This window comes from Puntigrus tetrazona, chromosome 4 (genome assembly GCF_018831695.1).
Source record: "Puntigrus tetrazona isolate hp1 chromosome 4, ASM1883169v1, whole genome shotgun sequence".
Classification (NCBI taxonomy): Eukaryota; Metazoa; Chordata; class Actinopteri; order Cypriniformes; family Cyprinidae; genus Puntigrus; species Puntigrus tetrazona.
The window spans coordinates 6,252,659-6,263,684 of NC_056702.1; the positions used below are offsets into that span (position 1 = coordinate 6,252,659).

Genomic DNA, 11,026 nt, shown 5'->3' on the forward strand with positions numbered 1-11,026 from the left:
AACATGGAAGTTAACGCTGGTAGCGCTTGGGCTTTCAAATAGCTCCCTCTAGTGGACAAAACGCGCACTGTTTCTTAAACACACGCAACTGTAAAAGCATCAGACACCACTTGTCAGAAACATTGCGTTTTATTTTCAAACTTTATCTAATGCATAAACATTTTGTTATTGTTCATACTTTCTTTAAACCTGCTGACAATAAACATTAAAATTTACTTCTCAAATTAAAATCTTCCCTTTGCTTGTCTTCGCAGCTGCAGCGAAACTGTTCAATGGAGGCCGACTTAAATACCAGGCACAATCCAAAGTCTTATCGTGATTAATAAGTAACAACAACCAAATATCTGTTCACTGTGTATAGAACTGGTCAAGCTTTAGACTCATCCTAAAATGTGTGTCAGGAGTTAAAGATTTACATTAATTAAATATTATCAGCAGTATTATATTGATTTATATTGTGAATGATTACTTTTAAAAAAAATTGTGGTCATTCACAGTATGAAGTTCATTCGTGGGACTGTGGTAGTGAAAGCAAATACAAAACACAAAAACAGCAATATAACTTGCACAACATTTCTTTCACATAACATTGTAAAAACATTGCGTGTCAACTCAAACTAAATGGTTTCTCATGAAGTGAATGCAATCCATTAGAGAAAAAGTGCTGTGGTGAGCACCCGGTAAGCCATAGAAAAAGTTGCTAGCAGCCCCACACCGAAGGCCAGACCTCTGGTAGGCTGGGGAAGAGCCATCACATAGGCCACAGTGTGGATGAAACGTGACCCCACAAACACCCGGAAGTGCCACAGAGCCGTGGAGAGATCCGGCCCCGTGAGTGCATACAGAAGACCGATCACCACAAAGGGAACAACGTTTTCCAGGTCGTTCAGATGGCACCTGTGTTTCAAGAGCAGAGGCATCAGAAAGAGAGACAATATAAGTAGCACTTTCAATCATTTATACGTTTACCGTCGCACTCTTTCCACATCCGGATCGACCCTGACCAGCTTTTTCCTGTCTTCTGTTGTCTTCACCAACATGGTGTCCTCCAGGTTTGAAAAAACCTAAAAGGTTCAATTTGAGAAAATAAGTGCTTGACAGCCCATTGAAAAAGGCTGCAAATACGGAGTGCAGGTTGCATAAGCAGTAAATTGAGCACAATAAACAGCGTACCTGTTTTGTCAGGCGAAAGTATGAGGTCATGAAGCTCATGAGCATCATTTTGAGGACGACTATGGTTGCATACGTGGAGAAGGCCAGGAAAACCTCGCTGTCAATCATGTGTACGATTTCTGCCATCTTTTTCAAAGAGCAGCGAACAGAAATGGGAAAAAACAAATTGCAGACATAAATTATTACATCTAAAGATCGTAGGAATAATACACAAATGTCTTACAAAAGCAACATCCCACACTGGTTAATAGAAGCACTCCTATTGCCCTAACAAACTAATTTGGCCAATGTATCCCAGCTTGAACTAGTTAAAAACCATGTTCCAAAACAACTGCCAGTTTGAACTGGATTTTCCAACCTCCTGTCAGCATCGTAGCCAAGCTCCAAATTAAAAACGACGTGGTATTTATAGAACTTTCTTTACCGAAAATCAACAATAAAAAAAAATCCACAAAGACAGTTCTAAACAAATACTTATTTAAAACTAGCGGTGTAGCAGTTCGTCCTTGTAAAGCTGGACTTAGTAAGTTATAGTCTTCATGAACAGAGCAAAATAACTAATTTAATTATGATTACGTCGCACGGTTTAACCGGTTTTAAATGACTGATGTTTAATGTCGAACTATAGCTTGTGCATACATTTGTCGATTTGTTTGTTGAGGAGTATAATGGAAACAACAAAGAAACTAGGACGCCCAGGGCGGTCTCTTTGGAATGTCAAAAATGTATGACAAGGCACTTCATATAGCCTTAATATTAACAAGGAACAAACAAAAGCGCAATAGCAAGAAGTTAACGTGACGCCTAAGCTGCAATAGAAGCGTTTTGATGCGTTTCTCACCTTTTTGAAGCCACTCGGTTTCACTCGCATCCATTCACTCCTGAACTAACGTGAGACGGTGGGCGTGCCGGAAAAACAGCATTTCAACGAACTGTTGAGCGAGTTTAGCTCAGACTTCCTCAGGGACGTCGCTTTAGTTCAAACAGTAGCACATGTAGCAAAGCCACCGTTCAGGCAATAAATTAACTAAAGCCCATCAATAGTGAACGCGTTTGCTAATACCTCCCTTATGCGATGCTGGTTATAACGTTTTCTTTTACACTTCTCAGGGTGACCTCTCTTTTCTGAAAATACGCCTAGTTGTGCATTATGCTATAGTATATTTAATACACACTAAAACCAATATAAAACACACACACACACACAACAGAAACGAGTCATTGGAATGCACCCTAAAAAGCCTGTTGGGAGTGATAGCAACTCTATTTAATGCTGAGTCACTGTGATATCAACTTGTTGACAGTTAAAAAACGTTTGTTAGTTTAGAAAGTGACCTTACAACAGCACCTCTACACACTCATATGTAAACACTTTTAATTTAAAAAAGTTAACACGTTTTTATTCTGAAATTTTCAAAACCGATTGCACCTGTTCATCAGGGCAGCCATTTTGCAAAATGTACTACCAAGAATACAGAATAATGATTAATCAGAGATTGATTTGATCTGTATAAATTGAACATAAATGCTGATTCCTTAACACGGCTGGCAAGTAGTCTATATCCATGCATTTTATGGTGACTTCACATTTCATAATATGTAACGAGCGAGGGAGTAATGTCTTTTAAACTGGTCTTTGCACCCTTAGACGAGATAAGACCGCAAAAGATGTCAAAACACTCAAATAAAAGGCCCCTGTTTTGGCAATGAAGAAAAGCAGGTTTGAATGAATGCATCCTAAAAAGCCTGTTGGCATTGATAACGACTCTTTTTTTACGCTGAGTCATTATTGTGACAGCAACTTGTTGACTGTTAACAAACATTTGTTATTTGTGACAGTGAAACAGCACCTTCACAGAGTCATGTGCGAATACCTGTATACCGTTAACTGAAAATTCATCAAAAATACACACGACATCTTGACAGATTTTATTATGAATTGCATATAGTTTAACACAAAAAGATAACACCAGGAACAATACATGATATCAAGTTCTGCGGCGCTACAGTGTCTTTAGAGAAGGAGTGCTGTAGTGAGCACCCTGTAGGCCATTGAGAAAGTTGTGATCATTCCCACCATCCAGGACAGACCTCTGCTAGGCTGGGGTAAAGCCAAAATGTAAGACACAGTGTGGATGAAACGCGACCCCACAAACACTCGGAAATGCAGCAGAGCCGTGGAGAGATCCGGACCCGTGAACGCATACAGAAGACCGATGACCACAAAGGGAATGATGTTCTCCAGATCGTTTTGATGGCACCTGTGATTCAGAATGGCGTAAATCAATCTAAATGCTCCCACTTAACTGGTTAAATAAGCATAAACGAGAACTTTGTTATTACCTTCGGACGCGTTCTACATCAGGATTGGTCTGGAGCATCTTCTTTCTCTCCTCTGGATTTTTTTTGCCCATTGCAGTGTCCTCCCAGTTTGAAAAAGCCTATACGATGAACAGAAAGACATTAAATATAGGCCTAACAGAGGAGCAATAATATAAAACCTTGCCATTTAGAAAACAGAAGTACTGACAAAATATAACCGGCTTTAAAAGACAAGGTTACATATATTTTTGCCTTCATTTTATTGGTCATCAACATTATGCAGAATGAATCAGTCTTAAGTCACTTGACATTTCTTTGCTGCAGTTTGTATAAAACTGCAATTTCTAAACCAATCGCACCTTTCTGGTTACCCTGAAGTATCCGGTCAGAGGGGCCATGAACATCATTTTGAGGACTACAATGGTGGCATATGTAGAGAAGGCCAGGAACACATCATTGTTCATCAGGTCAGCCATTTTGTGAAATTTCCTACACCAAGGACAAAGAACATAACGGAACAACAGCAAAGTAGGGCAATAGCAACAGAGAGAGATATCTTAACACATGCAAATAGCCTATTTTCAGGTAGTAAATTTCAGTCTTATTTTTATTCACTGAAGCCTAATAATAGTTTCTACCGTAAAATCTTGTTTATAACATGAACCAGTGAACTCTGAATTTCTGTAAAACCAATTCCTTTACCTCAGGCCTATTTACGTTACGTTTTGTTTTACAACACAGTTTACAGAGACCAAATTGTTTGTATATTGATACACCTCATACAGTAAAGTTTTGTTTATTAGCCTATTTGTTCGAGCGCTTTTCGCATTCGCAGTGCCTCGTTTTGTGAAGCGGTTCAACCGATTCATTTTTAAAAGATCCGACTCAAAAGAACGGTGGACTTCACAATTATTGAACCAACAGTATGCTTGAAGAAATGCCACTGTATTGCATCGAGATCGTAGTTTTACACCCGTCGGTAATCAATGTCGGTGCACTAGTTCAAAGTTATTTTAAAAGCATGCAGAGGTTACTGAACAGTTTAGTTTATTATATAATTCGAGTTGAGTCGCGTCGCGTGCAGATCTGGATCTTATTACACCCTCTCCGGTCAAACTGCAGCAATAAAAGCATAGGGCAAGAAGATAAATGTTGCTCCGCTTACCTGGCTGGTGATTCTTGCGAATGACAAGTGCTTGTCAGTGCTCTGAAATCTGAAATAGCTTTGTTGCGCAAGTTCACCTATAGACTTGGACCAGGGCCAAAACGTTAAGTGACTAAAACCTTGTAGTATTGTGGATCAATGATTAATCCTAGTTTATTTTGATCTACAGAAGGCCTTCCAGCCAAATCAAACGTAGCTGCTAGTTTCTTCTAGTGCATAACAGTTCTGGCAAGTACAAGCTTGAATTTTACGGTGACTTCATAAACCTGTTTGTTATGCTATGTCACAAGGAAGGAGGGTTTGCAAAATATTTGACTTAACCCACAGATTATCTTGAAAACAATCTCTGCTTTTTGCCCAGGCAGGTAAAGTGTGCTTCAGTGAATAGTCGCTCTCACACTCTCACATCAGGCTTTTAAGACCGCTTTTATACAGATTAACTGTAAAGCCTGTTTCGACCAGGACTGAAATAAAAAAAGATACATAATTGCGTCTCAATTTCAGTTTTTTATGTAGCAGGTCTTGAGAATATGAAAAAAAAATGCAATTACATTTTTCTTTTTTATTTATTCCTTCCCCTTTACTGAGATGGATCTTAATACAATATCTATATGAAACATTTAATTGAAACAAAACTTCCTCCAGACCGCGTTTTCAAGCTCTGAAGTTCTGATTCATATCATACGCTGTCATAACTCGCATGTATATCACAAAAACACTTCTAGTAACGCAAGTGCATAGCAACAGCTTCCAGCTTCCAACCCGGCCTCATGAGAAGCTGTGGGAAATTGAGAAAGATGAAAAATAAAAGTCGTATGACCGAAGTCACGATTTTGACTTTTATTACCAGTTCATATGAGAGTGCTTTTTGAAGCTGCTTGGGATGAAAAAGCCTGCCAGCTAAACAAATATACGTTTTGTGTTCTAGAACGTCTATATAAATATGCCTCTTTTTTACCTCAGATGTTTTCAGAGTTATGCTGAACCCTGCATGGTGCATTGCCACTTAACTAATGGTATCTCGCAGCTATGTGTTTAAGATATCTGCTTCGTTAGGCCTCATTCTGTTGACTGCACACATAAGGCATCATGCCATGTAATTGTAGGCTCTAAAGAGATCCAGTCATTCTCTGCTCCTGTCATCTTCCTCCGCAGAGTATCTCCGAAACGAGAAGTTAGTCTTGTCTCAAGCTGAGTGAAGAGCAAGACGTCTTCTCCCTCCTTACAATTACACCACTGTCACGCTAAACAGCTGCACGTCATGTTGCCATTGTGCTCATGTTTTTGTAAGGCATTGCAGGTGCGAGCAACATCCTTATCGCTGCTGGAACATATTCTGGTCTTTACATATGCATGAGCTGCACGAGAAAGTGCGGCGCGGAGAACTAGTTGATAAAGAATGTGGACTGATGAGATATTCTCCTACTGACACGCTGCCGTTCGCTGGCTTCTCCTAGTAATATGTTTTACCCCGTGTTTACCATTCCAGGGAGAAATGTGGGGCTGTGCTACTTTGCCAGAGGAGCACATGAGAGATGTCAATCAACGTGGGACAGGGATTTAAAGATGTCGTGCCGCAGTCAGAGATTTAACAGTGTGGTCTGTGTCAGGTGTCAACAACCTCACCGTCAGAATAGTAATGCTGCAAGACACATATCATTAGTGTTTGATTTGCACCTCGACTGAAGAACGCTAACTGCTTTTGCTTTAGACGTAGAAGTAGTTTCAGATTTAATTAAAAAAAAAGAAAAGACTTTGAACAATGTACGGCTGCCTAATGTAAAAAAAGAAAAAAAGATTCTTGGCTTTTCAACAGTTTTGCATTTATGAATTTCAATTATATGAAATATTTCAAACTGGGTAATCTTTAAGTGGTGTACATATAATGAATTCAGAATGAAAGTATGAATGTTTAATATTTTTACAATACAGTTTGGTAAATGGCAAATGCTCTGGCATTAATTGAACACGTTTCGTACAGCGTTCAAAGGACTAGGTCATTAATATTTATTTTGTTTAATCAATACTTTTGCTTAGCAAGGATGCGTTAAATTAATGAGTGACAGTAAACAACGTAACATTATGTTCATAAAAAGAAAACAGTGAGAAAAGAATGCGTGATAGTTACCACAGAAATATTAAGCAGTTGTTTGCAACATTGATAATAATCGGTATCGAATCAGCATATTAGTATGATTTATGAAGGATGATGTATTAATGATTAGATTTATGGCTTTTTGGCTTTTAGCAATATTACCGTTTACTATTTTTTGTATCAAATAAATGCAGCATTGAAGAGAATTACATATCTTTTGGAAAAAAATAAAAAAATATTTTGGCAATAAAAAAAGGTAATTAAATGACTAAATACAGTTAGTATTTATTGATCAAAACACTATATTCTTTACAAATTTCAAGGTGACTTTAATATCTATTTTAACCCAGTATCACATCTGATCTATTTGAATGTATTTGATTAAATATGATATTTCCCCTTATTCTCTTTGTTGTTGTTGCTGTTGTTTGCAAGGACACCAAAGCACATTATTTCATTACATATCTGGGTTAGGGTTAAAGTTAGGTTTTAACGCAAATACAACTCAAAACATCCCAGCCAGCATCTGTTTGTCCAGCATTCGGCAGATGGAGAACGTTCAGGAAACCTATTTAAAAGTATTCATTATTTTTGGCTTCTTTGCATCCGATCACAGTTTAGTCAGATAAAAAAAAATAAAAAAATCAATCAATCACAGCTTTGTGTTATTTAATGTCTTTCTAAATGACATTCTAAGTTTCTGTTTACGGTTTAAGTGACATTTTGCAACAGCTCGGGTGAGTTGTAGCACACAACAACCTAATAATACATTTTATTGTACATTGATGTGAGGGTTGCATGAGGCGAAGCAAAACAGGTTAACTAGGTCTTTGGCTGTGCAATCTCTTGTTGATTTGTATAATTCACTGTTTTAGAGCGAGACAGAGAAGGAGAGCACTTGTACGAGAGAAAACCGAACACAAATAATGCAGTATGATTTCCCAAAAGGACCTGTTAATGACCAACACATGAATTGATCTCTCACCAGTCTCACCAGTAATTGGGATGCCGACTGTGGTGTCACTTTATTGATTTTTTCACTGGTAGCCAACTTGCACCCGGGTTGTAGGACAACGATGACTAAATAACAGCCAGACCAATGATCTTAATGCTAGGAGCCAAGCACAGCTATTGATTTCATTACTGAATGCCTCCTAGGCTCCAAGCACATACATTTTTGTATCGACCCAAGGCGGCGTCTACATTTCTTCCAGCACTGTCACATGCACTGTGCCTAGACATTCAAAAGAAGAACGCTGAGTTCGTACAAATACTTGCTTCGGTGCATGTGTACGCCATAAATTTCACATAATGCACTCAGCATGTGAAGGTGACCCGCTTTGACGGGGATGGCAGATTTACGTCGCCAAAACACCTCGACCTCTGTTTATTACGTAGTTCTCAGGAATACTTGATTCTGATTTGCTAACTGTGACATTATGCTAAATATTTTTGCATAATGAATACTAAACAGTATGTTTGACCACTGTCCGTGCTACCAAAGTCCATTTCAAGGAAAGTCAGGCCATTCTGCGGCCATTTGCAATTCCTCCAGGCAGCTATTTCAGGCACGCAAGACCAACTTCTGAAATTGCTGAAATACTGAAATCTTGTTTCTTGTGCTAAAATAGTAAGCAAGCAAGCATTTCAGGAACATCCAGTGCAGTTGAAAGTGCAAACCTCAAGACAACACTTAACTACTTTAAGGCAAAACTGCTGATCATAAAACTATGAAAGCCTGTTTCCGTTACATTCTATTACAATATAAATTAATAATAAGATAAAAAGTCAAAATTATGAGATACTGCAGTAAGCCCTGGAAACTTTTTAGTATATGGTTGTCATAGAACTGATTTCTGTTACATAGAGAAGAACAGCCTCAAAGAATTGAAAAGTAGTAGTAAAACTAGAATAGTAAAACTATGAGGACATTTCTGTCACATAATAAGGAAAAACCTGGTAATATTAATTGATAATGAAATAAAATAAAAAATTATGAAAAGTAAAGAGTCAAAATGGGTAGAATTTTGAGGCAAAAAAGACACAATTTGAGAGAGAAATGGAGATTTCATAATTGTGATTTTGGTCGAATTTAGTCTTTTTGTGTGATAATTACGATTTACCCAAGCATGATCTTTTTTTATGTAGCAGTACTGAGCTTCCATATAAAACCTTAGACAACAAGAAGCACACAAGAAGTATTTTCCAGCCTCCCGCAACCCCACAGTATATGGAAAATGGATGGATGTTGGAGATTCCCTTTGTTCATTTGTACCGCAGCTGCAAACATCTAGCAATGTCAACTAAGGTTACCAGAAGGCAGTATGACAAAAACACCATGACAGCTTCTGGTTAAGAATCTTGTGTACTCGTGAAAGTTGCCCTACATTTCCTTTAGGCGCCTGTTAAGTTCTTTCAGTCTTTAATAATCCATCCATCGACAATGACCCTTAACTAGCAAAGCCATTAGGAAAAGAGGCCACTTGCTCTGCACTTAATTACGGCAAACACTGGTGCTCATTATCGTAAAGAGCTTGTTTCCCCATCAGCTTCACCTAAACTCTCAGTTTAATGACAAAATTAGTCAAGCTGCACAATTGCTAATGATCAATTATGAAAATCAAACACACAAATGCCAGTGAAGTGGAGAGTCAAAAGTCACTTTTAGAAAACATTGCAAATCTACTCGTGTACATATTTTCAAAAAAACGTGTCTGATGCAGCGGGGTTGTGGGTTAGAATCCCAAGAAATGCAAACAGCTAAAATGCAGCTGTAATACAACTTAGATAAATGTTTCAGCCACAAACATAAACGAATGTGCTTTACTAAGAAACAGAAACGATTCCTATTGGCAGTGTTTATAAGGGTTTTAAGCCAAGCAGCTAACCAATATTAACATTTTCAAAAACTGCAACTGCAGGCAAAGTTTTGCAAAGTAAGTATTTCAGTCAATGAACTCTCTGTTAATCATCTCATATTTCCGACAGTAGCTTGACACCTTTCCGTGGCACGGGCCTACGAGTGAGTTACGTCAGAGTAGTCATGGGCGGAAGGTCTCATATCGGATATGGCTCCGGGGTGCAAATTAAGATAATTACGTACTGTGAATTCCTCGATAAGTGGCCCTCCAAACGCAGACGATACCGTGTTCACGCTTACTTAATGCACATCTGAACAAAAGCGAGTGCTCCTGCTAGGCGTAACGCTTGGGCCTCGGCGCTCTGCAGGAGGGCTCGTCTCATTAGGATGCTTATTTTAACGAAGCGTCTCCACGCTGCAGATCACTGCGTGGCCCCATGGATCCGCTCTCCTCCTCACAAAGGGAAATAAATCTCTTTTCGGCAGGATAATTACCAAGATAATTTTATCCGTAATGATGCTTGTCAGTCAGGAGAGCTGATGAAATTAGAGATGTTCTTGTGTAAGGAAAAAAAAGAGAAAATCCCAGCAGATTTATCTGTCAAGAATGAAAAGAGATGAATAAAGAAACTAGCGAAAGAACTTTCTTGTCTTCAACCTTAGCCATAATGGTGTTCGGATGAATCTTATACAAACATCAGGGTGTTCTTAAAGGAACGGTTCACCTAAATGTGAAAATTCTGTCATTTATTCCTATATAGAGATATGTAACTTCTTTCTGTGGTTCAAACAGTACAGCACGGCGCAAGGTCACGCATGGAAAGGAAAAACTGATCAAATGCGTGTAATATAAATGCAATGATGCTTTAGATCAAATGGGTTCCAAACCTGTATTTTTCTTTTTCTGGGAAAGTAACATTTTTGCAGCTCTTGCCACAAATTTAATAGTAACCATATCTGCAAAGCATTTAAAAAGCTGTACAAATGGCTCAACAATACTAATGCACAGTACTTCATCATTATTTTCAGTCATACAATGACTTTGCGTGGCATTGGTTTGCAAAAGCCATTTTTAAAATCTAGATTCGAATATGGTCTAGATTCAATGTAAAACTTTTTTCTGAAGATCTTTTCTGATCAAACCACTTTTTCAAAACAATTTTGTTTTCTTCATTAGACCTGGTAGCTTGGAGGAACACGGTGTAGTAATTACTTGTGTTACATGCTTGGTCTATTTTTTCTGCTTTTAACCTACGAGTGTGTTTGGAAAAATAAATCATCTGGCAAATTAATAAGCATAAATATAGCACGTAAGTCAAACAGACTGCTGTAATGCCAGGTTTTGTTGGAGCTTGACTATGGAATTTAACAAATGATAACATAATTTTCATTTTCAGTGCACTAACCATTT

General features: G+C 38.2%; 2 protein-coding genes across 3 annotated transcripts; both read right to left on the reverse strand.

The window, feature by feature from the left end:
• Positions 1–110: 110 nt before the first annotated feature.
• Positions 111–2,385, reverse strand: mgst1.1 (microsomal glutathione S-transferase 1.1). 2 transcript variants are annotated; one of them, XM_043236374.1, is made up of 4 exons: positions 2,015–2,385; positions 1,174–1,299; positions 970–1,064; positions 111–829 (listed from the first exon to the last, which is right to left on the reverse strand). In XM_043236374.1, exons 1-4 carry the CDS (start codon positions 2,042–2,044, stop codon positions 613–615), a joined length of 468 nt encoding a protein of 155 aa, XP_043092309.1. In that variant the 5' UTR covers positions 2,045–2,385; the 3' UTR covers positions 111–612. The 2 variants fall into 2 exon arrangements, with proteins under 2 accessions (XP_043092309.1, XP_043092308.1); XM_043236373.1 differs by having other exon boundaries at positions 111–897; positions 2,015–2,377.
• A 702-nt stretch (positions 2,386–3,087) lies between these two features.
• On the reverse strand, positions 3,088–4,884 carry mgst1.2 (microsomal glutathione S-transferase 1.2). The gene is made up of 4 exons (XM_043236375.1): positions 4,661–4,884; positions 3,855–3,984; positions 3,517–3,614; positions 3,088–3,434 (listed from the first exon to the last, which is right to left on the reverse strand). The coding sequence occupies exons 2-4, from the start codon at positions 3,969–3,971 to the stop codon at positions 3,188–3,190; spliced, it is 462 nt and encodes a 153-aa protein (XP_043092310.1). The 5' UTR covers positions 3,972–3,984; positions 4,661–4,884; the 3' UTR covers positions 3,088–3,187.
• Positions 4,885–11,026: the final 6,142 nt, after the last annotated feature.

Coding starts and splice junctions, on each gene's coding strand:
- mgst1.1 (XM_043236373.1), bottom strand. CDS start 2,044: ATGCGAGTGAAACCGAGTGGCTTCAAAAAG. Junction 1,065..1,173: donor ACTTTCGCCTGACAAAACAG/GTACGCTGTTTA, acceptor TGAACCTTTTAG/GTTTTTTCAAACCTGGAGGA. Junction 898..969: donor GATGTGGAAAGAGTGCGACG/GTAAACGTATAA, acceptor CTTGAAACACAG/GTGCCATCTGAACGACCTGG.
- mgst1.2 (XM_043236375.1), bottom strand. CDS start 3,971: ATGGCTGACCTGATGAACAATGATGTGTTCCTGGCCTTCTCTACATAT. Junction 3,615..3,854: donor ACTTCAGGGTAACCAGAAAG/GTGCGATTGGTT, acceptor TTCATCGTATAG/GCTTTTTCAAACTGGGAGGA. Junction 3,435..3,516: donor GATGTAGAACGCGTCCGAAG/GTAATAACAAAG, acceptor TCTGAATCACAG/GTGCCATCAAAACGATCTGG.